General features: G+C 37.7%; 1 protein-coding gene across 2 annotated transcripts in view; it reads left to right on the forward strand.

Annotated features, from left to right (window-relative positions):
- Positions 1-25,601, forward strand: part of PDGFD (platelet derived growth factor D) — a 228,869-nt gene that overhangs the window by 188,542 nt on the left and 14,726 nt on the right. For both annotated transcript variants that reach the window (XM_077113110.1, XM_077113108.1), the window contains exons 4-5: positions 10,709-10,771; positions 14,395-14,593. In XM_077113110.1, coding sequence (XP_076969225.1) covers positions 10,709-10,771; positions 14,395-14,593 — 262 coding nt within the window. The remainder of the gene's footprint in view (positions 1-10,708; positions 10,772-14,394; positions 14,594-25,601) is intronic.

Genomic DNA, 25,601 nt, shown 5'->3' on the forward strand with positions numbered 1-25,601 from the left:
TTATTGTGTTTGTAAGAGCTAATTCACAATATCTAAACTTAAACCTAGCTTTTTCAGCAACACGTGACAGAGATGCCTCAGCAGGACTTTTCTGGATGTAAATTACATATTTATTTATCATTTGTTTTCTGTCAAATCCAATAGAAGCTATTAGCAAAGTTGTGTTTTTCAGTGTGCAACTTTCTGCCCAGTCCCTTGCTAAGATGTCCATTTTTGACAAACAAAAGCTTTAATCAACCTTCTTGACCATCCGTCTCTCCTCTCTAGGTTCATTTTGTTTCATCAGGATATGGTACACAAGAAGAATCACAGTTTGTTCATCCTTTTCCTGTTTTGAATAGATTCCTCTATCTGCCAACACACTGTGGTCTTTCTCTAGTGCTCACGTATGGCCCTCATGACCTTTTTTGAGATGATGAAAGTCTGCCCCCTTCTCTTCTCTTCTCTGCTCCTTGGAGAAACTTTCTTCTTCACCCAAAGCACTGGTGTTTGTAAGTTCAGCTTGACGAAATCAGAAACTAACAAGTATAAAAAGCTCCTTGTCTCATAAGAAGAAAGATGAACTTTTTAAAAACACCTTGAAGTAACACCAAAATTATGTAAGTGATCAGTTGATAATCTTAGAAGTACTAAATTAAACATTGTAATTTACTATTTACAATGACAATGAAAAAGTTTTTAAAATTAAGTCTTAAATCAGTGGAAATATGCAAGTGTGTCTTATCTATGAGGAATATTTGATATTGAAGATGTATTTATTTTATTAAAGATATAATTCTAATAAATGAAGCCTCATACCCAAGGCCTCTTACAGCTCTAAGAATCATATGTTATTGAATTTCACAGGCAAATCCTATAACTTTGAAAGATGTTCTTTGATTCTTGGACTCTTGATATCATTGTGTTAAATGTTCTTGCCAGTAACAGTTGGCTTCCTGCCAAGTCCTTTCCTATATTATCTGTGGAAGAGCAGGTTTGATGATGAGCCTCAAAGTACCCTTGTATTACTTGTGTATTTGTAAACTATACTTGTGAAGATTTGGCTGGTTCACAGAGTTTGACCCCAAAGGATTTCAATTTTTGCTTTACTCTATCCATACAGACATTAGGAGATTGGTATACCATCATTTCCAATTCTGTTATTTGGACTGCATGCCATACATTCATATACTTCAATAAATGTCCTAAAGGATCTCCCTTGTAGAGTGATTCCAGGACACAGAGGTCCAAGTTAAGTGTTATTGGAATATTCCTCAGTGTGTCATGAACAGAGTATCATGCACAAACTAAGAATTCATTGGAGGAATAAATGTTGATACTAGGTTTTTTTCCTTATTGTTTTATGAATCTCAACAAACTTCTCTGGGTTTATTTCACAATTGAAAGTAGCACCTCTAAGCATTTGCTCAGTAGAGAAATATAGGTACAATTAGGAGAGAGAGTTCTTTATTTTCTGCCTCTGAGGAATGGATATAAAACAACAAACCCAAGAAAGTGTTTCAAAATTAGGAAAATACCTGATAAATGTCTTTTAAAACTTTCTCAAAGTCAGTCATTCCCTTTGTAAGTTAAAGATTGTTTTGGTTGAAAGCTTTTTAAAAGCGTCAAGTAACTGCATATGTTTAGCTTTCAGTATTGGTAGAAATACATCCCTTTAGCAATGAACAGTTCATAATTCAACTCACATACAACATGATCACCTAGGATCAAAATGAACAAGACTTCCTCCTTGAGATCCAGGAACAGGTGGTACAACTAATCATCTCAGATGTTTGGAATGTTGGTCTGGCAACAGCTGCCTTTAGAGCCTCAAAAACAAGCTCCCCAACTCCACTGTCACAGAGTGGAAGAAGGAGTCCTTTGGACATCCATTGCAGACACTCAGTGATTTCATGTGTGCAAGCTTGCCCTGGTGAGGGGATGAGTGGATTATTCACTTGTTACCTTGTCCTCTCTGGGATAGGCTCAAGATGATTGATGCCAGGGAAGGGTTATCCAGAAATGTTATTTCCCAAACCAGAAATTCCCATTCATATCTTAGTATTTTATATTGGGCATTACCATGAAAATATTCATTACCCATAGGTGTTATTTTATACCCTCTCTGTTTGCTTTCAGCTTGTGGGTAAACCGTCCTCTCACAGAGCCAGACAAATCCTGTCTGATGCTAAGCTGATAACTGACTGCATATTTTCATGAAGGATTTGAAAGACATCAAAAGTTTAAGTTTCACTGGTCATGTTTTAGGTGAAGCCAAATGCCATCATTCTAGAACTCTTCATGTTCTTTGGGCAAGTCTATGTTTAGTCACTGGCAAAAAGCATTCCTACAAGAAAGCTTTTATTTTCCACTTGGAAATTCATGGGTGACACCATTCAATATAGTAATATAAAAATATAATAGATATGGCTTTGAAGGTAAATAATCACACACAATCCCAGTCCATTTTTCTTCTCTACAGTTGTTTCAGAAATTTACCATTTTCTTCTTCAAAAAAAGATATTTACTATGAAAATTTTAGAATATATGAATAAACAAAAAGAAGAAAATAAAAATCACCCATCATTCAGAGATAACCAATATCAATATTTTTCTAAATATATATTTTTAGAGTTTTGAGCACTTTTTAACTTTTTAAAAACTTTTTATTTTGAAAGGATTTCAGACTTCAGGACAGTTGCGAAATAATGCAAACCTCATACAGTGAATGCCAACATAGCACCACCCACCCTCAGATACCCAGATCCACCAATTTTAACCATTTTACCACCTTTACTGTATCAACAATCCATCCATTTATCTATCTATCTATCTATCTATCTATCTATCTATCTATCTATCTATCTATCTATCTATCCATCCTGAACATTTGAAAGGAGATCGTACACATCATACACCATGAACATTTAATACTTCCGTGGACGGTTCATATGAACAACAAGGATATTAACTTATGTAATTACTTTAAGTGGAGTTATGTAAGTTCAAGAAATTTAGCATTGATATAAAGCTTACATTCTGTATTCCAATTTTTCTTAAGTCCCAATAATGCCCTTTTGAGCCTTTTTGCCTCTCTTCTTAGATCTCATCCATTATTATGCATTGCATTTAATTGTCAGTATCTCTAGTTTCTCTTTCTTTTTTTTTAATTGTAGAAATATGTATACAACATAAATCTTCTCTTCCCAATGTCTCTCAAGCACACTATTCAGTGAGATTAATCACATTTACAATGTGGCAGTACCCTCACTACCGTCCGTTACTAAAACTTTCTCTTCACCCCAAACAGAAACCCTGTACTCCTTTTACATAAACTCTTCTTTGTTCCTGCCCCCCACCCCTTTTAACTTGTACTCTATTTTCTGCCTTTGTGAGTTTTCATTTTCTCTGATATTTCTTTGTGGTTACCATGGGGCTTAAATTTAACATCCTGTATCTATAACAATCTCATTTCTTTTGATATCAATTTAACAACTTAAATAGCATGATAAACTATGTTCCTACACCCCTTTGTCCTCCCACCTTTATATAGTTTTAGTCATAGTTTACGTATTATTTGCTAATGCTGTTGAAATGCAATACACCAGAAATGAACTGGCTTTTATAAACAGGATTTCTTTAGTTAGGAATTTACAGTTCTTTGGAGGAAAGGCAACTGGCTTTCCTCTGGCTTTCTCTGTCACATGGGAAGGCACACAATGATGTCTGCTGTCCCTCCCTCCTGGCTTCTGGATTCAAACGGCTTTCCCTGGGCCAGTTCCTTTCTGCATCTCCAAACGTTGGCTCTGAGCTCTGAGCCAAGTTGTGCTGGGCTGTGAAGGGCTGTGCCAGGCTGTGCTGAGCTCTGCTGAGCTAAGGTGTGTTGAACTGTTCTCTCTCTTCTGATTCTTCCTTTTAAAGCTCCAGCTAATCAAATTAAAATGGCACTCATTGCAAAGGGCATTCCCTTTAGCTGACCACAGATGTAATCAACCATAGATGAATTCCATGGGCAGCAGAACCACTGGGCACCATCACCTGGCCAAGTTGACACCTGAACTAATTATTACAAGTACTTATTCATTATGAGTCCAAAACCATTAATTAATCATTGCATTTTATGCATTTGCCTTTTAGCTTCTGTAGGAATTCAAGGATGAGTTCTGCATGGAGCCATTTAGGGGTGGGAAAGGGGCCAACCAGGGTACCATAAGATCCTATTACTTCTAATTTGTCTTTTTCCTGATTTGGCACTTGCCCTATTACTACGTCCTTGAAGTATTTTCTGAAGCTTTGAGAGAGATGTTTCTTCTAGTTCTTGCTGGTTGTTCAAAGCTTCCATTGGGGAACAGAGCTCTGAAATGTCCTACTCTGCGATCTTGATCTGGGCAGGGCTGTGAATATATTTTAAATTCTGTTTCAATCTGAAATCTGTACATGTTTTCTAGCAAAATTGTGTAATATAGACCATATACTTTTGTAACCTACACTTTCATTTGCAAAAGTTCATTATATTTTAATTATGTTACATATCTGGTAAATCTATTATATGGGCTAGTTCATCATTATCCTTTCAACTTTTTCTTTGGTATTTTTTAGATTTATACAACATTTTGTATATGAGAGGAATATCGAAATTTTTTCTTTTTTGGCTTTAGCAGTGATGTTTAAAAATATCTCTTCCATACTATGATTATATAAATATGTTTCTGTAATTTCCTATAGTCATTTTGTGATTTTATTTTTAAACACCTTCAATATTTTCAGTCTATAACACTTTTCTTATATAAACTATGTTATGATATTAAGCTATTTATAGAGCAAATATCTGAGAACCATATCTGTGTTTTCTAAACTACTCCAAATAAGAAAATGCAGAGAATGAGGGAGTAAGCATCATTTCAAAATGTCAAATAATGACTTTCCCTGCCAAAATATAATTATGAACTTCTTTAATGTGATGTATAAGTTGAGGATAAATTATTATTTTTAAATAATATAATTCTTATAAAATGAAAGACATAGAAATTAAGATGTCTATATATAGAGAATGATACATTATGTAAGACTACTTTGTCAAGTTAGAAAAAGCAGGAGAGTAAAAACTACTCAACAGCTTACTGAGTTCCAATCCTGACTCCAATGATAATTAGTTTAGGGATGGTGGGCAATTCATTTGTTTTTCTGAGCTTCAGTTTACTCATCTCCCAGAGGAGGGCATTGGAACTCTAGGTGGCATTAGTAAGGTGCATATAGCACCTAAGTGCTAAGATACTCCACATGGACAGAGAGGAGGCGGTGACCAAAATATCAGCTTCTTAAATTTAGGATGGAACATACTGCTTTTTATACTAAGCAGTTGAGGAGCAGGGAATGTAAGAAAATCAAGGGCTGAATTCAGAATGCATTTTTGGAGCTAGCAAATAGTTATCTTCTCCTGAAAGAATGGAACATGGAATTTAAAACGTTTATATGACTTTCTTGTGACAGTAGCAGAAATGCGTTCCTTGTAAGCTGGACTGTTTTGATGCATTTTGAATGATTATTCACCTTTCTATTTTATCATTTCTTAGGGTAATAGTAAGGGCAGTGCTGTGCTTAAGAGACACCAAGACATAAGACTTTGACTTCAATTAGGCTGTAACTTGAAAAAACATGCAGTCTACCCATGATGGTATTGAAAGTATATTGCAAACAGTATGACACAGGTACCAGCGAATCAGAATGGGCTCTGGCTATAAACTACTAGTTTCCCTAGGCTGGTGCCCAGAGGCTGAACATCACCCCACTGTGCATGCAGGGAAGCAGAGAAGTTGGCATGTATACCAAAACCTCTGCTAGGAAATTGGGATGGAGAGGGTAACAAAATAAACAAGGCCCTGCCATTCTGGAGGATATATTCTAGTTGGTGAGAGAAGAAATGAACAAGAATACAAGCAAAATCATTTCAGAGAACCTTAAATGATGTAAGGAAAGTTAAGTAGGTTAAGTGGATAGAGTGACCAAGGGTTGGGGTATTTGAAGTAGGGTGCTCAAGAAAGGTTTTCTAAAGATTGATATATGGATAAAGAACTAAGTCACAAGGAGCTACCCATTGGAATATTCTGGGAATGTGCATCTGAGGCAGAGAGAATAGCAACAGACTAAGAGCTAATAGGAGAAGCAGCTTGGAGTGTTATAGAAAGACTGTAACAAGATGATTGTAGAGGGAATGGAGTAAGTAGGAAACATAGGGCATCAAATCAGAGAGAAACATCATGAGATGAAGGTCATAAACGCAAGCAATGGTCGGATCTTATAGGGCCAGATCCTAAGAGCAATGGAAATCTCTTGAAGGATTTTTTATTATTATTAATTTTTTAATTTTTAAAAAAAGTATAACAACAAACACAAGCATTCTTAACTTTTGATCATTCCATTCTACATGTATATTCAGTAATTCACATCATCACATAGTTGCATATTCATCATCATGATCATTAGAACATTTGCATTGATTCAGAAAAAGAAATAAAAAGACAACAGAAAAAAATGTATGCATACCATACCCTTGACTCCTCCCTTTCATTGATCACTAGCATTTCAATCTAAATTTATTTTAGCATTTGTTCCCCCTATTATTTATTTTTATTCTATGTTTTACTTGTCTGTTGATAAGGTAGACAGAAGGAGCATCAGACACAAGGTCTTCACAATCACGCAGTCACATTATGAAAGCTATATCACTATACAATCATCTTCAAGAAACATGGCCACTGGAACACAGCTCTACATTTCCAGACAATTCCCTCCAGCCTCTCCATTACATCTTGACTAACAAGGTGATATCTATTTAATGCGTAAAAGTAACCTCCAGGATAACCTGACTGTTTGGAATCTCTCAGCCTTTGACACCTTATTTTGTCTCATTTCTCTCTTCGCCCTTTTGGTTGAGAAGGTTTTCAAATCCCTTGATGCTGAGTCTCAGCTCATTCTAGGATTTCCGTTCCACATTGCCAGGAAGGTCCACACCCCTGGGAGTCATGTCCCACATAGACAAGGGAGGGCAGTGAGTTTGCTTGCTGCGTTGGCTGGAGAGAGGCCACATCTGAGCAACAAAAGAGGTTCTCTTGGGGGTGACTCAGGCCTAATTTTAAGTAAGCTTGACCTATCCTTTGTGGGGTTAAGTTTCATATGAACAAACCCCAAGATTGGGGGCTCAGCCTATAGCTTTGGTTATCTGCACTGCTTGTGAGAATATGAAGAATTCAACTTGGGGAAGTTGAATTTTCCCCCTTTCTCGTCATTCCCTGAAAGGAACTTTGCAAATACTTTTTTATTCACTTTTCAAATCACTCTGGGATTTATCGGGGCATCTTGAGGGATTTTAAGCAAAGGTTAGAAGTGATTTGATTTATGGTTAAAGCAAGATCTTTCTGGCTGCCATGTGGAGTGTGGACCTTAGTTCAAGAGTGGAAGCATGGAGGAAGTGAACAGGCTGTTGGGAGACTTGCTGGTGTCCTGAACTGGGAGGTCGTGGTGGAAGACATCGACAATGGTCATATTCAGGATATATTTAGAAGGTAAATTCTCTGTATTCATTCCCATGTTGAGATGCTCCTTCCAGGACTAAAACCTTGGAAGTTTATTTTTATAAGCAAAATTGTTCCCTTTTATAAGCTCACTTTAATATGTCATTTATAAATAATGGCAAATCTTTGAAGTAAGATAAAAGAAGGTTGACTTCTTTTAAATGTCTAAAATTCATATTATTAAGAGAACATAAATTTCCATTTTATCTGTGACTTAATGAAATGCTTTATCATTTCATTCTGTTAAAGTTTAACTGGAATCTTGTAGCCCAAACAGTGAAGAAGCTAAACATCCTTGTGTCACGTTTGTCTGGGTTGTTGCATATGAAAGGCCCTTTTATCTTTAAAAATGCTTAATGAACTTTTTGCTATTCATGTATGCAAGAAAATAAATTGAAAACAGAATTTAGTGAATAGAGATATCATGTATAAATAGTAAGAATATTTCGAAAGAATATTTACAGAACCCTCCACCAGTGCTCTGCTTTATGCTTTTTTTTTTTGCTATTGATGCCCTTTTTGGACACCATTCCGTCTTTCTTTCTCTCAACAGACAATTATCCAAGCTGAATATAATATAGTATGATAACCACACAGTTTGTACTTAGGAATGAGCCATCATGGCCCTAACTTTGCCAGTATAGAACACAGAGCACAGTATTTAATCTCTCTAAGAATTGGTTTACTTATCTTTAAAATGAAGGCACTGGATTAGATAATCTTAAAATTATTTCCAGTTCCAACATTTTAAGATTGTCCCTTTTCTGATTTTCCCACTTGGTCAGCTTAATCCATCACTTGCTTTAACTGCCATTTTTGTGCTGGTGATTCCCAAATCTCTATCTCAAGTTCAGTTCTCTCTAGATCCATTCCTATATAGCAAGCTGCTTCCTGAACATCTTTACCTGGATATTGCAGAAATGCCTCAAAAACACTCCATCCAAAATGACTTATTAACTTTCTCCAGTAATTTGCTCTTTTTTCTTTATACTTACTTCGTACCGTCTGAAAGTCTGCCCCTTTGTGTCTTTTACCCAATGTTTTTTGTGGTAAGCATCTGTATTAGTTAGGGTTCTCTAGAGAAACAGAATCGACAGGGAACACTCGCAAATATTAAATTTATAAAAGTGTCTCACGTGACTTGGGAACACAGAGTCCAAAATCCACAGGGCAGGCTGTGAAGCCGACAATTCCGATGGAGGGTCTGGATGAACTCCACAGAACAGGCTCACCAGCCAAAACAGAAGAGCCTGTCTCTTCTGAATCCTCCTTATAAGGCTTTCAGTGATTAGATTAAGTATCACTCATTGCAGAAGACACACCCCTTTGGCTGATTACAAATGGAATCGGCTGTGGATGCAGCTGACGTGATCATGATCTAATTCTATGAAATGTCCTCATCGCAACAGACAAGCCAGCACTTGCCCAACTGCCACTTGGTCAAGTTGACACATGAACCTGACCATGACACCATCTTTCAAAACAGCTCAAGAATCACCTCCTTTTTTGACATTTCTCCTGGTCCACTTCCTCTCTTGGGAGAATTGTCTCCTGTCTCCCATAGTATCCTTATTAGACTGTTATCGAGAACCTGCAAATATTTATTGCACCTGTTTACTTACGTGTTTACATTTTGAACTCCCTGAGGGCAATGATAGTTTCTTACTTCTTTGTGATTCTACTCTCAGCTTCAAATGTGTCACATAGTAGGTGTTCAATGAATATTGAATGAGTGGGTGAAAACAAATATTGTCATCTGAGGATGACTCATGTCTTTATTCTCCTTGCATGTATACTGCCACCAGTAGTCTCTCTAAGGAGAGGCCATTGGCTTCCTTGCCTCCCTCCTAGTTTCACTTGCAGACTGGTTTATGAAGACTCACAAATCCTAGCCTTCCTGTGTTTGCACACTCTGTTTTGGAATTTTATGTTCTTTTCATGTATACTCTGTCTTGTAGAGTTCAGCAAGCACCCTTCTGATTTTTTCCTACCTTTCCCTGAGATTAAGATTGGAATAATGATGTCTTGTCAATCTTTAATAGATGCTCATTCTTTGAACCTCGCATTTGACTCAGTTATCCTTTTCTTTTTATTTTGGCAAACTTAAGTTTTCTTCCACACAAACATTTATATATAAACCAGTTTCATCATGAACAATTAACAAATGCACTTCCTGCTGCTCAAATTTGGACCTGATATTTAGCTCTTATTCAGTAAGTATACTTAGGTAAATAAGCTATTATACTTAAAATTTTCTCAATATCACCAGGGTGATTTATTTTAGCAGGGTCAGGAACCCATCGTTGACATGTAAAAAAATGATAGAATCAGCGTTCCTGCCTAGTAGGTTTTTTAAACTTATTGGTGGTAGACCAATTAACATGAAAGTCAGAAACAAATTGTAGAGAACTTTTGCCTTTTATGAGAAGTTTCTTTCCCTGAAGTCCATTGCTATCCCAAAACTTTTAAGGCTTCTCTGAGACCTCTAAGTTTACCAAGTTTGCCCTTTACCGTCTTTCCTCTCATAGGTAGTACTTTGTCACTCCCAAAGTCATTTCCTTCCCCTTGCCATTCTTCCTGACACTTCTTGATAGAATCGGGTGCAGCCCTTTTGTCAGTTCATTTATCATGGAAAAGATTACTGAAGTGGGGATGAGCTCAGCAGGCAGGATTGAACATGAAGCAGAACTTAGTTCAAACCAGATAAACATTAATAATGACAATAATTACTGCTCTTTATTAAGCACATATAAAGTATCAGTTATAATTACATAATTAACACCCTCAATCATTAAAGTCACCCTTTTAACTTAAGCTCTCCGTGTAGATGAAGAAGTGATAACTTGGAGGGATTAAGTCGATTGTCTGAGATCACTTAGCCAGTGGATGGCTAATAAAATTTGCTCTCCTCTTTGCTCATTGTGTGTTTCACCGGGCTTCCAAGTAAAGATTTATGTACCTGTTGGTATCTTAAATCATAAGGGTTCTTGAAGAGAGGTGCTTAAGACAAATTGTGACCTGTTCAGCAGGAATGCAGCCCCTACTCCTGTTGTCATTTAGTTGGAAGGAGATTCAGATGCCAGAAATGTTGAAATCATGCACATCATGAATTGGACGAAGATTTGACTAAATCACATGGATGTTTCTTTGCCTTCTAGGAAGATTTCCAACCCGCAGCAGCCTTGGAGACCAACTGGGAGTCCGTCACAAGCTCTATCTCAGTGAGTAATTTATTAGTCTGCTGCCTGTGAAGGAAACTGATAGAATAACTAAGGTCAGCCCAGTATGACTTCAGCTGCATTAAGGACCAATGGCTTGACCAAAAGCTGGATTCCAAGCAAGATGTTTTCTTCCATTTCATTAAGGCTACAGTGAGTTATGTCGGAACACCCTTTTTTCTTCTCTTTCAGAAAGGTTTCCAGGATTTATGTCAGTAACCATTGCAGGCACATAGGACAACCAATGACTTAAATATTTGTCAGTTTCAAAGAAGAACCTTCCAACTAAAGGACTGTCCAGACAAATCAAACATATCAAACTGGTCCATGGCCCAGGCTCAAGTGGGAAATTTTGAAATAGCTTTTTGAGTATTTCAGGGGAGGCTGTTTAACCTTTGCATTTTCAAGGATCTTTTCAGACTTGAAATATTCCAGTGTTTATAGTAAGTAACTTAAGTGCAAATCAAGCATGTGTTCCATTTGACTTTAAAATAAAACATAACTCACCGTGAAGCTATAAAATGGTTCATGCCCCCATTTGTTCTCCAAATGTAGTCATTTTTCAGTATTCTGTCTCCTTATCTGTTCTTCACAAAAAGAGAACTTGTTTACACCAATGTAGCAGTTATGTAGCAATAAAGTATAAGATAATAAACGTAGGTGTTCATAAAAATGTTACGAGCATGGAGAAAGCTTGCCCCTGATTCTAAAGTAGGTCTGTGTGGCTGAGTCAGAATTGATTTTTTTCCCCCAGAGTGAAATGCTCTCTTTTGCTCTTTGGGGATTTTAAAGCAATTTCTTCATGTGGCAGGATTTTCTCAGTGATGGAGTCTATGATTATTTAATTTACCTGGTCTGGCTGCTAGACTAAAAACTACATCATCTGATCAATAGATTGGCAAGTTCTCGACTGGTGATGTTAAGAGTGTTTTATTCATTTCTTTATTTTGAACAGTCCATACTACATGTTCTGAACCTAGCCAGGCAAGAGGCTTGGGTAGTTAGCAGCTCTTAGGTGGACAACTTAATATAGATACCAGTGGCAGCTCTTGCAACCGAGACCTAGTGTGCTATTCTGTTAGGCTTCCTAGGGCATCTCAAACATCTTGAGCATCTTAAATGTGGAAGCTCAGGATAGTGTAATTGTTCCTCCCTCTGTGGGCAAAAATTACTAGCCTTAAAGGATCATTAGTTAATTTAGGCTAATCCAGGTCCTCTAAAAGAGAAGGAGTGTCCTGCCCACTTGGAATATCTGGGAATCTCGGCCCTTCATCTGTATCCACTGGAAACTCTACTGCGTTGAGTTCTAAGAAGTATCTATTGATCAGATGATGTAGTTTTCTAGCAAGAACAGGGAGACCCCATGTCTTTCTTCACCATTCTGCTTTTCAGGAACCATCTGGGTAGGAATAGGAGCATTTGGACCTATCGTTAACTTCTGTGCAGACTGTACTTTGGTTTATTTTTCAAAGTGGTTTATAGTTTGCAGGGCATTTTTTACAAGTCCTTATTTTAAAGTAATTCAGTTAAGCTTAAAACTGATTTTTATAAATATATAACAGTCTGAATGAGATCATGTTTACAGTGTTATTGAAGAACGCACACCCAATTAGTTCTCTCAAAAATAGTTTTTAAATACTTAGCTCTGAAACAATGTTTTTGGGGGGTTATTAGATCAATGAATCACTCATAAATAAATCTTAACTATCATCGTTGTTTCCGTCAATTGCACTGATTCAAAATTTGAAAATAGTGGTAAAGCTCATTCAAAAGAACAATTTTACATTTTACCTATGGTTTGGATTTTTCCTTCAGCCTCATGTTAGAAGGAATCCACTCCCTCCCCACTCCACCTCCCATATGGGCCTGACTTCCTCCATCACAGCTCTCCCTTGAAGAGATATCTGGGTATATGTCATACTCTGGGCACTTTTAGGAGCATCCTCAGTAAGCTGCTGACAGCTGCTTTCCCCAATCCTAATACAGAAAGCTACCTCTTGTATGGGAATGACTTGATTGATGCCTCTGCTTTTATTTCAAAAAGAAGAGGGAAGCATTTTAATTTCAAAGATTTTTGAGCTGCCATATGCCTCACTTTGGTCAGCTCATTTTAATTTTGGGGGGATCTTAATCCTAGGCTACTGTGGTATAAGCTTAATTCTAAATCACTTGGTGAATAATGAGCCTGGAAAATTATGGAGTATCCAGACAATATAAGTCAAAACTTTAGTGCTGAGTTAGGTAATATGAAAGATAGAAGTGATGTGCTTCAATCAGGGTTCACCTCACAATAACACCCTGCCCCTGATACATACACTTAGATTAAAGAGCTAGTCTGACATATTCACCAATCTATCCCATGTCTCCTCCCCATCCCCATCTTCCCCCTGCTCCCTTGCTCCTATAGGATATATTTAAAAACTACCCCCAACTTACACTGTTGCTGCAATGGTAGATTAATGCATTACATCCCTTCATTTTGCTAAAGAGGGACCACCATTCCTCTAAGAATGGGTGATCACTGCATCTCTTACAACCCTTGGACCTTGATTGGCTAAAGAGTGAAACGTTGCCTGAGAGTGAGAATATAAATGTGGGTTTTGCTGTCTGACTGTGTAGCACTTATTATTTCTCAATAGGATACTGCAGTTAAGTTTCATGAAACCAAGTTTACCTTAATTTCCATTTTCCTTTGGTGATAGGAGCTATTTGCCTTTGGGGCAATCTTATTTGTTTGGCAGTGTCTTTAAAGATATTTAGAAATCATTTGAGGCTGTGTGCTATTTCCTTGTTAATGGGTCATGAATTTTTACAGTGATGTTTGAATCATGGCTCATTTACCTCTAGATTGTACAAGAGTTAGTACAATAAATGCTTGGAAACCTATATGAGGTTGATAAGAAAATAGATAACACCTTCCAGACATTCCGTGACTGTTTCTTTTGCTTTCATTTAAAGAGTATTCGTGAGAATATTTTAATGGCAGCTGGAATCACAAGTAAGCTACAGCACTTTTTTTTCCAGCTTCCCATGTGAGTCTTCCACTCTTAAGTCAAGAGAGCCAGTTTCATGGTTAATTATCCTTGTTGACAGTAAATAAGATGGTTAGAGTACCAAGTTTTGTCAAGATGCCCCCAGAGTAGAGTCACACACTGCTAAAGCAACACCTGCAATTCTAGTGACTTGTAAGGGGGACAGGGAGGCTAAATGTGTGGAAGGGAAGGAATTCTGCAGAACTTGTATGGGGAAGTTCAGAATTTAAATTCTCACCATTATTTTTTGATAAAGATATGGATGATTTGGGACCTGCAGTCAAGAAAGGAGATGAACTTAGCTCTGATATTTCCATATAACCTATATCTTTTTAAATGATTCTAATTCAGGTGAACTAGGGGTTTCACTATCTGCTTGACTTTGATTTCCAAAAGTAGTTCATGACTATCTTTAACTGATTGTTTTTATTTAGGCATTCAACAAGACGGTGGCCGAGTATGTTAACATGGTATTTAGACATATGATGTTTTATAAACAGAAGCTGTTTGTGTTCCTTCCATATAGTTGTATGACTGTCGTACTTCATAGCAATGGACCTTTTCTGAGTACACTGAGCTGTATGTCACTCTTAGGGGGTATCCTATCACTCTCCATCAGTAACGGATCCCACTCTCACTGTGGAAGCTCTGGACAAAACAGTTGCAGAGTTTGATACTGTGGAGGATCTGCTCAAGCACCTGAATCCGGAATCCTGGCAAGAAGATCTTGAGAATCTGTATTTGGACACGTCTCATTATCGAGGCCGGTCTTACCATGACAGGAAATCAAAAGGTAAGAAACAGGGCTTGGGGGTTCTTTGTAAGCATTTAGGAATGTTAATAATGATAATACGTAAGGCTTATCAGTGTAATATATTACATTCGCTTAAATCAGATGATTACTGTGAGTCTGCCTTCACCTATGTTTTTCCCAGCACCTTTAAATGAAGTTGTGTGTTTTACCGTAAACTTTTGTTCATATGAGAGAACAACGTGGACCCTTCATATGAGGTTTGGTCCAGGCAAATATCTGTCACAGTTTGGAGGTTAAAGAGACTTTATAAAATCATCATTCCAGGTCAATGAGGCACAATTGGTCCCAGTTTTACAGTGGAGACAACCAAAGCCAGGGGAGGTAAATGATTTGGCAAAGGCAGTGTGGCTAGTTAGAAGCAGAGAGGAAATGAGAATCAGGTCTCTTGCCTCCAGTGGCAGTGCTTATGCAGTAATCTACTGGTTCTCTGAGAGGTGTGAGAGTTAGTGAAGGCCCGGAACTCAGTGTTGGCAGGAGAGAGAGTCCTGTTGAAGCTGTGGTCAAAACCCTGTCAGGATTTCACCTGTACCTAGTTGATGTTCATCCCACAAATGCTTTGTAAGGACCTGCCATGTGCTCAGTGCCCTAGGATGTAAATGTTCCAAGGGAGAGGCAAAGAAAGAGCTGGGATAATTTGGAAGCCTGTGAGAAGCACACGTTCAGTTGGAAGGTTCAGGAAAATTTAATGAGGGGAAAAGGAAGAAGAAAATTCAGGCAGAATGAATATCATGAGTTAAATTGATAAATATCCCAGCATATATGTGAGTGATGTGATTTTAGGGTGAGAATTTTATTGGCATCTTTGGCTCCAGTTAATACAAATATAAAAGAATAAAACTATAATTTCTAGTCTATATCCTTGTTTTCTTTGATAAGATTTGTTGTCATTAAAGTTTTCTCTGAAAAGTCTTGTAAGGCAGACTTAAATCATAGGTCTGAAGGTATTTAGCTAAAATACCACTTGTTTCCTATAGTTTTTAATATCAAAGATACTTTTAAGAGCTGCAGATCTGGGCCACATTAGCAGATATTTGTGTGGGTAGGCATAACTGATTGGAACATTTGGGCTGAAATGACTAATTCGTTAACTCTTACTTTGCCATATGTTTATAGTTGAGGTCATAAACCTTACAACATAAAATGCACATCAAAGAGGGAACAAGAGAGTAACTGATAGCCTGATGTTGTAGAGATATACCACATGTTGGGCACTGGAAAGCTCAAGCTGAATCTCCTAAGGATTCAGATTACTTTCAACTCAAAGAAGAAATTGCTCTCCTGTAAGGTTTTACTATCATTGAATTTCCAGTAGGTCAACTTTGGAGGAAAGTAAAATATTCACATGTATTAAAAGTCCCAGAAAAATATTAAAATTGATTGGACAAACAAGCAATAAAACATGACACTCTTCAAATATCTTAACCATAACAGCAGTTTCAGGGCAGCCCTTCTTAGCATCTTAGACATATAATTTAAAGTTGCTTAAATCCATTCTTTTATTTTTTTTCAAAAATTATATTGAGTTGGAGGGAGAGAGCCTGGATTTAAATCCCAGCCATACTATGTACAAGCTTTGTGATTTTCAGCAGGTCATTGAACCTTCCTGAATCTTGGTTTCTGTATCAGCAAAATGCATTTAATGACACCTACTTCTGGGGATTGGTAGAGGAGCAGTCAAGAATGCCTGGCACAGGGCAGTGCAGTGGTGGGTCAGTGGCAGAATTCTTGCCTGCCGTGCTGGAGACCTGGGTTTGATTCCCAGAACCTACCCATGCCAAAAAAAAAAAAAAGAGGGAAAAAACACCTGGCACATAGCATTTGTTCAAGAAGTGCCAGCTGGCTATATAGCCACTTAGAATTCTAAAATAAGTTTTGCATCACTTCCTTGGTGAAGCCTTCCTTGAGCTCTTGTCTGTGAGAGTTAGTAGTCCTTGGGACTCCTCAAACTGCATATAAAGTATTACTGCATTATTATTGTATCTTTGTGTTATCTCTAAGGGAATATGAGATCCTAGAACTTCATATGGATCGCAACTCTGGCTAAATATTAGAATCACCTGGAGGGGCTTTAAAAATGTACAGATGCCTAGGTTCCAATGATTTGAGGTCTCTGGCGATAGGAATGGGCTATTGGTGTCATTTTATGGTTCCTAGATCAGTCCTCCTACAAGGTAGTCAGGGGTGAGTACACTCTTTTAGAGATTGTCCCTTTTACATCTCCAGCACTTGGCACAATCTCTTGACACATTTTAGATCCTCAATTAAATTGTTTTCAGAATTGAAGGTAATAATTTGGCATTGGTATGTTTCCAAAGTTTACAGAAACCCTACCCATGGACTGAAGAGTGTAGCTCTATTAAGAATGCTTTTGGTTACTGGAATATGCTCTGTTTGCAAGAGCATTTGAGACAACTTTCTACTTATTTGTGACAGAATAAACATGATCTCTTTCTCTCTCCTGTTTAAATACCATTTCTTAACCTCTTGTTTAAAATGGCCATAAAGCAGATTTGTACTGTTTCATGTAACCCTGAAAGGTCACCACAGTCTCCGCACGTGTGTAAACGTGCTGATTTAATTGTTTATCTTTCCACTGATGCTGAACCACCTGTATGTATCACAAAGGCAAGGAAAGTCAGGTTTAATATTTCAGCTGCTATTTTCAGTTTTCAGAACTAAAAAAACAAATGCATACTTGTGTCCTGAGGTCTGAGGAATTCCTGAGGTCTGAGGAAGGGAGCAGTGACTAAAGAGTGGAAACAGAAATATAGTTATGCATAGAGAGTCCGTTAAGCATTAAGTAAAATGTGAGCTTTATAGGATCTCTAAAAATGGTTTCTACTATAGGTATAATAATATCTTAATGTGCACACGTAAGCTTACAATTATGACTATGTATTGCATATCCTTTCTTCTGACTTCCACAGATTAATCAAGAGTGGCATTTTTCATGAATCCAAAAAGTGACGTCCTAAGATGTCCCTTAAATGTGAATATAAAAAGCACAGAGTTCTATAAACTCTAAAATAGAATGCAAACACACCAGATGAATAGCTTATGTAATGAAGCAGAGCCTATTAATATTTTTAAATTAACTTTTTTGGGGTTCTACTATTTTGTTTTTGGTTTTTGGCAGGAGAGAGGTTAGTTGAGAGAGAGTTTTTAGTTCTCCTCAAGAAGACACTTGAAACTGGAAAACAAATGAAAATTTTGGGAGAATGTGGAGGGAAAGAGACAGATAACATTGCAAGTAGCAGAGCCAGAACTTCAGGGCATAAGGTCTACTTTTAAAAAACTCACAAGCAGTAGATAAGCTCAAACTTGTCTGTAAAAGCTTCTGGACTGAAGGTAATATAACCAGTTAATATATCCAACTTTCACTTTCCTAGGGAGTAACGGAGAAATGGTAGCATATAATTGAAATCTGTAGATAACTGCAGTTCCAAAACCCAATTTTTCCCAATAATTTCAAGTTCATACTTTCACCCTCAAAATTGAACAAAAGTTAAAAAAAAATGAAATGCTGTTTTAAGTCCAAGCTGCATTTACTTCTCCAAATGAACATGCTAGCGACCATAGCAAATTTGCCCCAAACTAAGTAAAATTATATAGGTGTTCTGTAAGTTACATTCCTACCACCTGAATCATTGCTGACTGCTTCAGTTTAACTGAAACAATATTTTGATACGTTTAAAACCCCATACCTATGAACAAACTTAGGGGCAAAATGTATATTTGTTCAAGTTCGTAATTTGAAATCTGACAGTTCTACATTAGGAGATGATCGGCCTTGAGCTCTCCTAGACAAGACATTAGCTGAAAGACAGGACATTAGCTGAGAGGTGACTTCCAGAAATTAAACATGCAAATGAGAGCTGTTCCTTTGCTTCTTCCAGGAGAGCTTGAATTCCCAGAATGACAATGTATTTGCTGTAGAAAAATTCCACACATAATAACAAGAGGGAACACTGGTTTCACAGTGTTGTGATTTAAATCTGATACGGACATGATGGTTGGGGCATTCTAAATTGATAGTTTTGACCATAATCAGGCTTAATAAAAATTCAGTAAGTCTCCAAAGAGTTGCCATTATTAGATGTACATAGGCAAAATTGGCGATAATTTGGCAATGCCCCTTAAAAATATTATCATTTTTTTAATGTTGAGTGGAGTAAATAACTTGGTATTAAATTGATTCCAAAGGCTGTTTACAGACTAAATGGTTAGATGTTACAACTCTTGGTCATTGGTTGACCCATTGCCATAGATCTAATACCATGTCTGGGGTTTCCTATGTAACATTGTTTTGTTCCAAGACGTAAAAACACTCAACTCTTTCAAGTTACAGCTGTTTATAGATGATAACTGTCTTATGGAACTAAGGATTCAAGAGAATAAAAAATACTTTCATATCAAAATATTTGAATTGGTTATGAATTCTCTTAGGTCAGAATACCTTTTTGTTTGTTTAGCCATGTATCAGTGTTTCTTTGTCATGCCACTGCATGTTAACCAGGAGGACACAAATTTTCCTCTTTCAAGAATTATTTAGCATGTGGGTGTTTAGAATGTGGAAAATAATTTTGGAGTGTATTAAGGCATGGTCATAATTTAGAAACGAGCTGAAGTCATTGCAAGTTGAATGCCTGCAACTTTCTCTGTGTCTGCTTATTTGATATCTAGGTGAGAATTTGCTAAAAGCCCTTGGCTGACACCAATGATGAATCCTATGTCAGTTTTGATATATCATATCTCTGTAACTACCTCTGTGTAAATTAAATAATAAAGGTACTGAGTACATCAAACCAAAATGGATTTATTTTTCTAAATTCATTGAAAGAGAATTAGTTTCATTGGGTTTTTTAAGCTGTGTGGTATGCACCATTTAAAAACTTTATTTTATCAATATTGCAGTTGTTTACCATAAATTTAATAGAAATATAACAAAAGAAATAGGATTTGGGGGGGAAAGAGCATGGACTTTGCAGTCAGACAAATTTGTGATGAAATTCTAACTGGGCTCCTAAGACCAGTGAGTGACCTTGGGGAAGTCACTTACAAACCTCTGTTTTCCACATCTGTAAAAAAGGATCTAATTAATGCCACTTTCTAAGGGTGAATCAGGATTAAATAATGTGTAGAATATCTAACACACAATGGGCCTCAATAAATGGTAGTAACTAGCATAACTTTAATTGCTTACAAAGCTCTGCACAAAATCAAGATAGTCTGTGATCTCTTCTCCTCTCTTCCCTGTGAGATTCTGAAAAAATCATCAGTAATCTGGAGAGCCTCATACCTAATATCCAAATATTGTCATATTTAAGTAGCTGTATAATCAGAACACTATTAAAAGTTTACAAAATAATCTCCAAGCACTGAACTTCTTTATCCTATTTACACAGAAACTTTCTGGCAACATTTCACTTGTTGGATGTTCCCTTTGCTAAGCTTTTTTTTTTTTTTTTTAATGTTTGCCACTGTTTATGACTCATGAGTCAGTTTGCCAGTAAGCATTAATGAAAGCCATATTGTTGTTTATTGTGCTGGATGTGTCTACAAGGATGCATGTATAAAATGTTTGAAGAAAATCTCAGCAGAGCGACAAAGACACTTTCAGTTGCTTTTCCACCTAGTGCCAGAGACTGTCACTGCTTTTCTCCTAGAGGCTCTCCATCTTTCTGGATATCCTAACCTCACTCTCATAATCAAAGTTTTTCTTCCTGTCTAAGCATAATCCAATTGCAAATCAATAGGAAAACCCATAGGCAACTTTTACTGTCTGGAAGAACCAATATGCCTTTCCACAGCAATTACTCTTGTAAAAGGCGACTGTGTGTGCCTTATGTTTTCTGTGCTCCTTGTTTCTCTGTTAAGCATTGGGGAACCATTAAATCATCCTTGGCTTGGTGCCCCAGTGGACTTACTTAAAGAAATAGTGCCCCCTTCCTTAGAGCACACACTCAAGCAGAAACTGCTGATGCTGGAAGAATCCAGCTCACTGTGTCTTTACTTGCAAAGGACTGTGCTAAAGCCCGTGAAGTTAAACTGAACATACGTAATCATTGCCTTCTGACATTTAGGTCAAGGTGGGCATAACCTTCCTTTTCTTAGAGACCCCAAATGAAGACTCTAAGCAGCTTCTGCTTTAGGCGAATCCATTCTTTACCTTACGCCACTTACCTGCTTTATTCACATCAGCAGTCAAGTGGGGCATGCTTACAGAGAGCTAGGGATTGGCCCAGCCCTTCAAGTACTATTTTTTTTTAAGATCTTCCAATAGGGTTATTGTATTATTCCTTTTTTTTTTACATTTTAAAAAATATTTTTATCAATAAAACTTAAGATACAAACATACATTCTTGGCATACAAACATTCCAGACATGGTGTAAAATTAATGGCTCACAATATCATAACTTAGTAGTATATTCATCACCAAGATCATTTTTTGCACATTTGCATCACTCCAGAAAAAGAAAGGAAAAAGAAAAAACTCATAGATACCATCCCCTTTATCCCTCCTGTCACTGACCACTAGTATTTCCATCTACCCAATTTATTTTAACCTTTGTCCCCATTATTTGTTTATTTTTATCTATTTTTTTACTCATCTGTCCATTCTCTAGATAAAAGGAGCATCAGACACAAAGTTTTCACAATCATACAGCCTTCAAATATTCTTAACTCATTCCATCTCAATACATTTCTTAGCAGTAAAGTACTATTATTTCTATTTTGCGTCGTAAAAAAAAATCAGAAAGTTTCTGTAGCTGTAGAGAGCATGACATCAAACCTGGGTTTGCAGGCCTGCAAAACCCGCTCTGTGGAAAACATAGGAGTGATAAAGCTCAGAGACCCATAGTCTAGTAAATGAGGAGAAATATGTAAGACCTCCTGGATTCTTAGTCATCCCCTGACTTGTTTTCTTGCTCTTTGTTTCATAGAGGTATCTCGTCCGTCCCCTGGGGCATAGTTTCTGGAGAACGGAGAGTTGCTTTTTGCTGGTGTCAACAGTTTTCATGCCTTATTCAGTGCCTTGTAGCTAGTCATTCACTCATTCATTCATTTTACAACCCATATTTATATTTCCAGTGACTTTAAGCAAGTCACTTCACTTCTCTGTGTCTCAGTTCCACATGTATCAAATGGAAATATTAATCTCTGTCCTGGGAGTTCACTCAGAGAATTAAATGAGATTTGAATTCGTGAAAACATTATCCACAGGCCAGGCACAGTAGATGCTCAATAAATTTCCACTCACTCATTGCTTAATAATGCGTTAAGCTCTGAAAATCAGAAATTTTCCAAAGAGCCATTTCCTATGATTCGGGTTAATTTTTCTCTGCTCTGCCCTTACTGTGTCTTTTTTGTAAATACAAGTGGTAAATGTTTCCATACTTTAGCTATTAAGCCAGCAAATGGAGCTATGAAATTTTAGTTTTTCAAATTATTTTAAGTTGAAGATACTCTAATAGTTCCACATTAAAGATTAAAATACAATTTTCTTATCCAGATTCATTTGCACTTCCAAATTGGGGTTGAAATGCAAACACGGTTTTCCAATTACTTGCTGATTTATATAAGAGGGAATCTGAAAATCACAGTGAGGTTGTAATGTCCATAAAGATGAACGGACTCCTCCTGGGGAATTTATGAACCTTGAAAAATGTTGAGAGGCATTCGTGGCTTGGTGTAAAAATACTGCAATTATTCATATATTCTTCTCACCTCCCAGCCCACCCCAGAGCATGGTAAGGTCTAGTGTGGCAGCATCAAAGTCGGAAGTTTTAGCTCTTTCCATAGCAGATTGTGGCACTGTTCCCCATTTGGCCAAGAATAAGTTCCTCAGTGCCTTGATAGAAGGATGTGAGAACCCTTCTTGTAGCCTTCCTGTGCCACGTGGGGGAGAGGCTCTGGTTTCTGTGGGTCTCCATGCCAGTCTGATGCACCACTGAGCATCTCTAATGGAGCTAGTCCGCCATCCTGGTTTCTCAGTTCCACCCTGACACCTTCCCACCGCAGAAACAGGGTTTGATACCATAGAAACAATGAGTGACTTTTTCTCTTTTCTCCCTCTCTTTATGAGAAGAAAAATGAAATTTTAAAAATCAGTAGTTTGTTTGAATCTTTGAGGTAGGAGTTACCAAGTACCTATGCTTTGCAAAGAAAGTCTGCAGTGATTAGCAGGCCTATAAGCAGCCTAATTTTTTTTTTCTAATCTTGTCTTTAAGCTTATGGGTATCCATTCTGAGTTACATAGGACAGGTATTTAAAGAAAACCAGAAATGTTAGGCTAGGGGTGCTGCAGTGACACCAGTTGTTATTATTGGATTCAATTGGTTATTTCAAATATCCTGCAATGGAACATATGCTTCAACTACAAAGATAGTGTTTTTTTTTTTCTTTCAGCAGTACCCTGTTTCTTACTGTTGAAGCCAAATGGTTCTAGAAGAGGTGGGACTTAAAATGACCTGCATGCAGGCCTTCCACAAGGGGCAAAGCATGGAGAGGAGGGATAAAGAGATGATTAACTCCCTGCTTCCAGAAACTTTGCAGTTCAGTGGAAGAGAAGAGCTTAAATAAAGAAAACGATCAAGCAAGGTCTGCAAAGTCAGTGATACTGTAGAAGGGATAGCAAGGGTTGTGCGAACAGGGAAAGAGGTCAGCGCTGGTGTGGGGTAAATGTACCTTTTGATTTGGACCCCAGAAGATAAAAAAGTGTAGCAGATGGAGAAGCTAGCGAAGATAAAATGAAATGACAAAAGCATGGTGTTTAGAAAGAACGTAGCCCTAAGTCCCACCTTTGCCCTTCTCAAGCCATTGCCATGCACTAAACATGTGCCAATAAGCAGGCTGTTGCTGCTTGCCTATTAAAACAGGTGAATTTTAGCATAAAAAGCTGGACTTCATTGTTATAAATGATGACTGATTCCTTTAAGAATGTGCAAAAGTTTAATTGAATACTCTAGTAAACTCAAGATTAAGAGGAAAAAAGATTGGCAGCACATATAACAAACTAAAGACTGATGAAAGCCTATTGATAATTTGACACTCAGAGAGTGACCTGAAGAAACCATCCCCCTGTTGAGGAGGGGAATCAAAATGCTAAGGGAAAACAAAACGTGTTTTTCCAAATTAAAAGTGAAGAGATTATTTTTTCACAATGGATTTTTGTAGTCACAAGAAATTTTAGAATTAGTAATTTAGGAAAGACTTGTACGATTTTCTCTTAGGCTGATCACTGTCCATGCCAGTTTTGCCAAGTATGTGAAAAATAGTATTGAAATATGTGAAATATACTATTGGCTTTATCTGTACCTCGGAAAGAATCTCTAGGGTCCTTGTATTTGTCCCCACTGAGGACAATGATTGCTGTAACCCATCTAGCTGATCAGTTCTCATGATAATGTCTACAGGCAGGTGAGACAAGAAGGGGTTCAAGGAGAAATGAGGGTAATAATGAAGATCTTACATTATGAAAAGTCCCCTCCTAGTCCAGACGAAATGGATGACTCATTATATTGCACAACGCCAAAGAAAACACTGGGCTGCCTGCAGTTGCTTGGTTATCAGGCAGAACCTTGTATACTTTTCCAGTAGAATCTGATAGATGAATGTGTGTGCATGCTCAGCTGTACATAATTGACAGCATTGTGAAAATGAGCTGTTAATGCACGTAAGAAGTCAGGCCATTTAAACAGTGACTATTCCTGAGCAAGAAGGACCTACCAGCTGGGGGTAGCTGCTCTTGGCACTGTCATTCAAATCTTCAGACTGAGGCTTGCAAATACAAGAGACGCCAAAAAGCCTAAATTCAAACGCTGGCTCTGACACTTGCTGTGTCTCTGGCAGCAGATAAGTTTTTCTTAATTTCTCAAAGGCTCCGTTTTCTCAACTGTGAAAATAAAGGTGATAATGGTATATATAATTCATAGCATTTGTGAGGATTTAATGTCATCATATATGTGAAGAACTTTTCACAGTACCTGACACTTAATAATAAAGATGGCCAGGATCCAAAAAACCAGGCTCACTCTCCTTCTCCACATATCTAAGCCCTAATTTTTCCAAAACTGAGCAAGGATGAGCATTCACCAATATTGCATTGCTTTATACATTCCCATCCCAGTACTTAGATCCCAGACTTCTAATCACAGCCCAAGAAACCTCCATGGCTGCACTTTGAAGCCAGAGCTGCAGAAGGAAGGATATTCCCTATTGCAGGTGCAGTACCTGGCACAGAATTAACACATCCAGAGGAAGCCTCTGAGGGCTGCAGAGACTTCTCAGCCTTTCCAGAAGATGAGCAGGAGGCAGCCCAAAAAACTTGACTGATGTTGAAAATCCACAAAAAAGCAAGTCTTAAATTCAGAAGGACGGCAAAGCAGGGATTATACATTGTGTACAACTGGGTAGAATAAGGGAACTTATATTAAAAATCACTAGGCCTTGGAATTAAATTTGGACCGTCCTTCCTGCTCGGTAACGTTCATCCATGGGGAATGAAGCAGGGATGGAAAGGGCAGCCCCTCTCCCTGGACGTGACCCACTCAGCCTGCCTCTGTTCCAGAACGCTCACCCCGGTTTCCCTTTCCAGCGCAGCACCAGAAGCCTTAATTGTGGCTCAGTCTCCAGCCTGGCTCCCTGCTCTGCTGCACTGCCTAATCAGTCCTCTTTGACTGGAAATTCAATATCCCCGGCAAAAAGTCTGTAATCGTGCTGTGAAGTTATTTGCATCCAGTCAGAACCTTTTAGTTCTAGTTCTAAATTGCGTGCCTCGGTGGTTTCAGTCCCCTGAGATTTAGGGCAGCAGGATTCCACAGCAGTCATGCCAGGCCACAGTTTTCAGTCCCATCAGTGAATTGATGCATAGAACTGGCAGCATTGTAAATCATTTCATGGCAGGTAAGAAACGGAAGTAACGCGCGCCAGTCACTAAGGCACTTATACTACGGAACAGTTTCGTTTCAAGGTGGAATAAAGCGT

The sequence above is a fragment of the Tamandua tetradactyla genome, chromosome 8 (assembly GCF_023851605.1).
Source record: "Tamandua tetradactyla isolate mTamTet1 chromosome 8, mTamTet1.pri, whole genome shotgun sequence".
Lineage (NCBI taxonomy): Eukaryota > Metazoa > Chordata > Mammalia > Pilosa > Myrmecophagidae > Tamandua > Tamandua tetradactyla.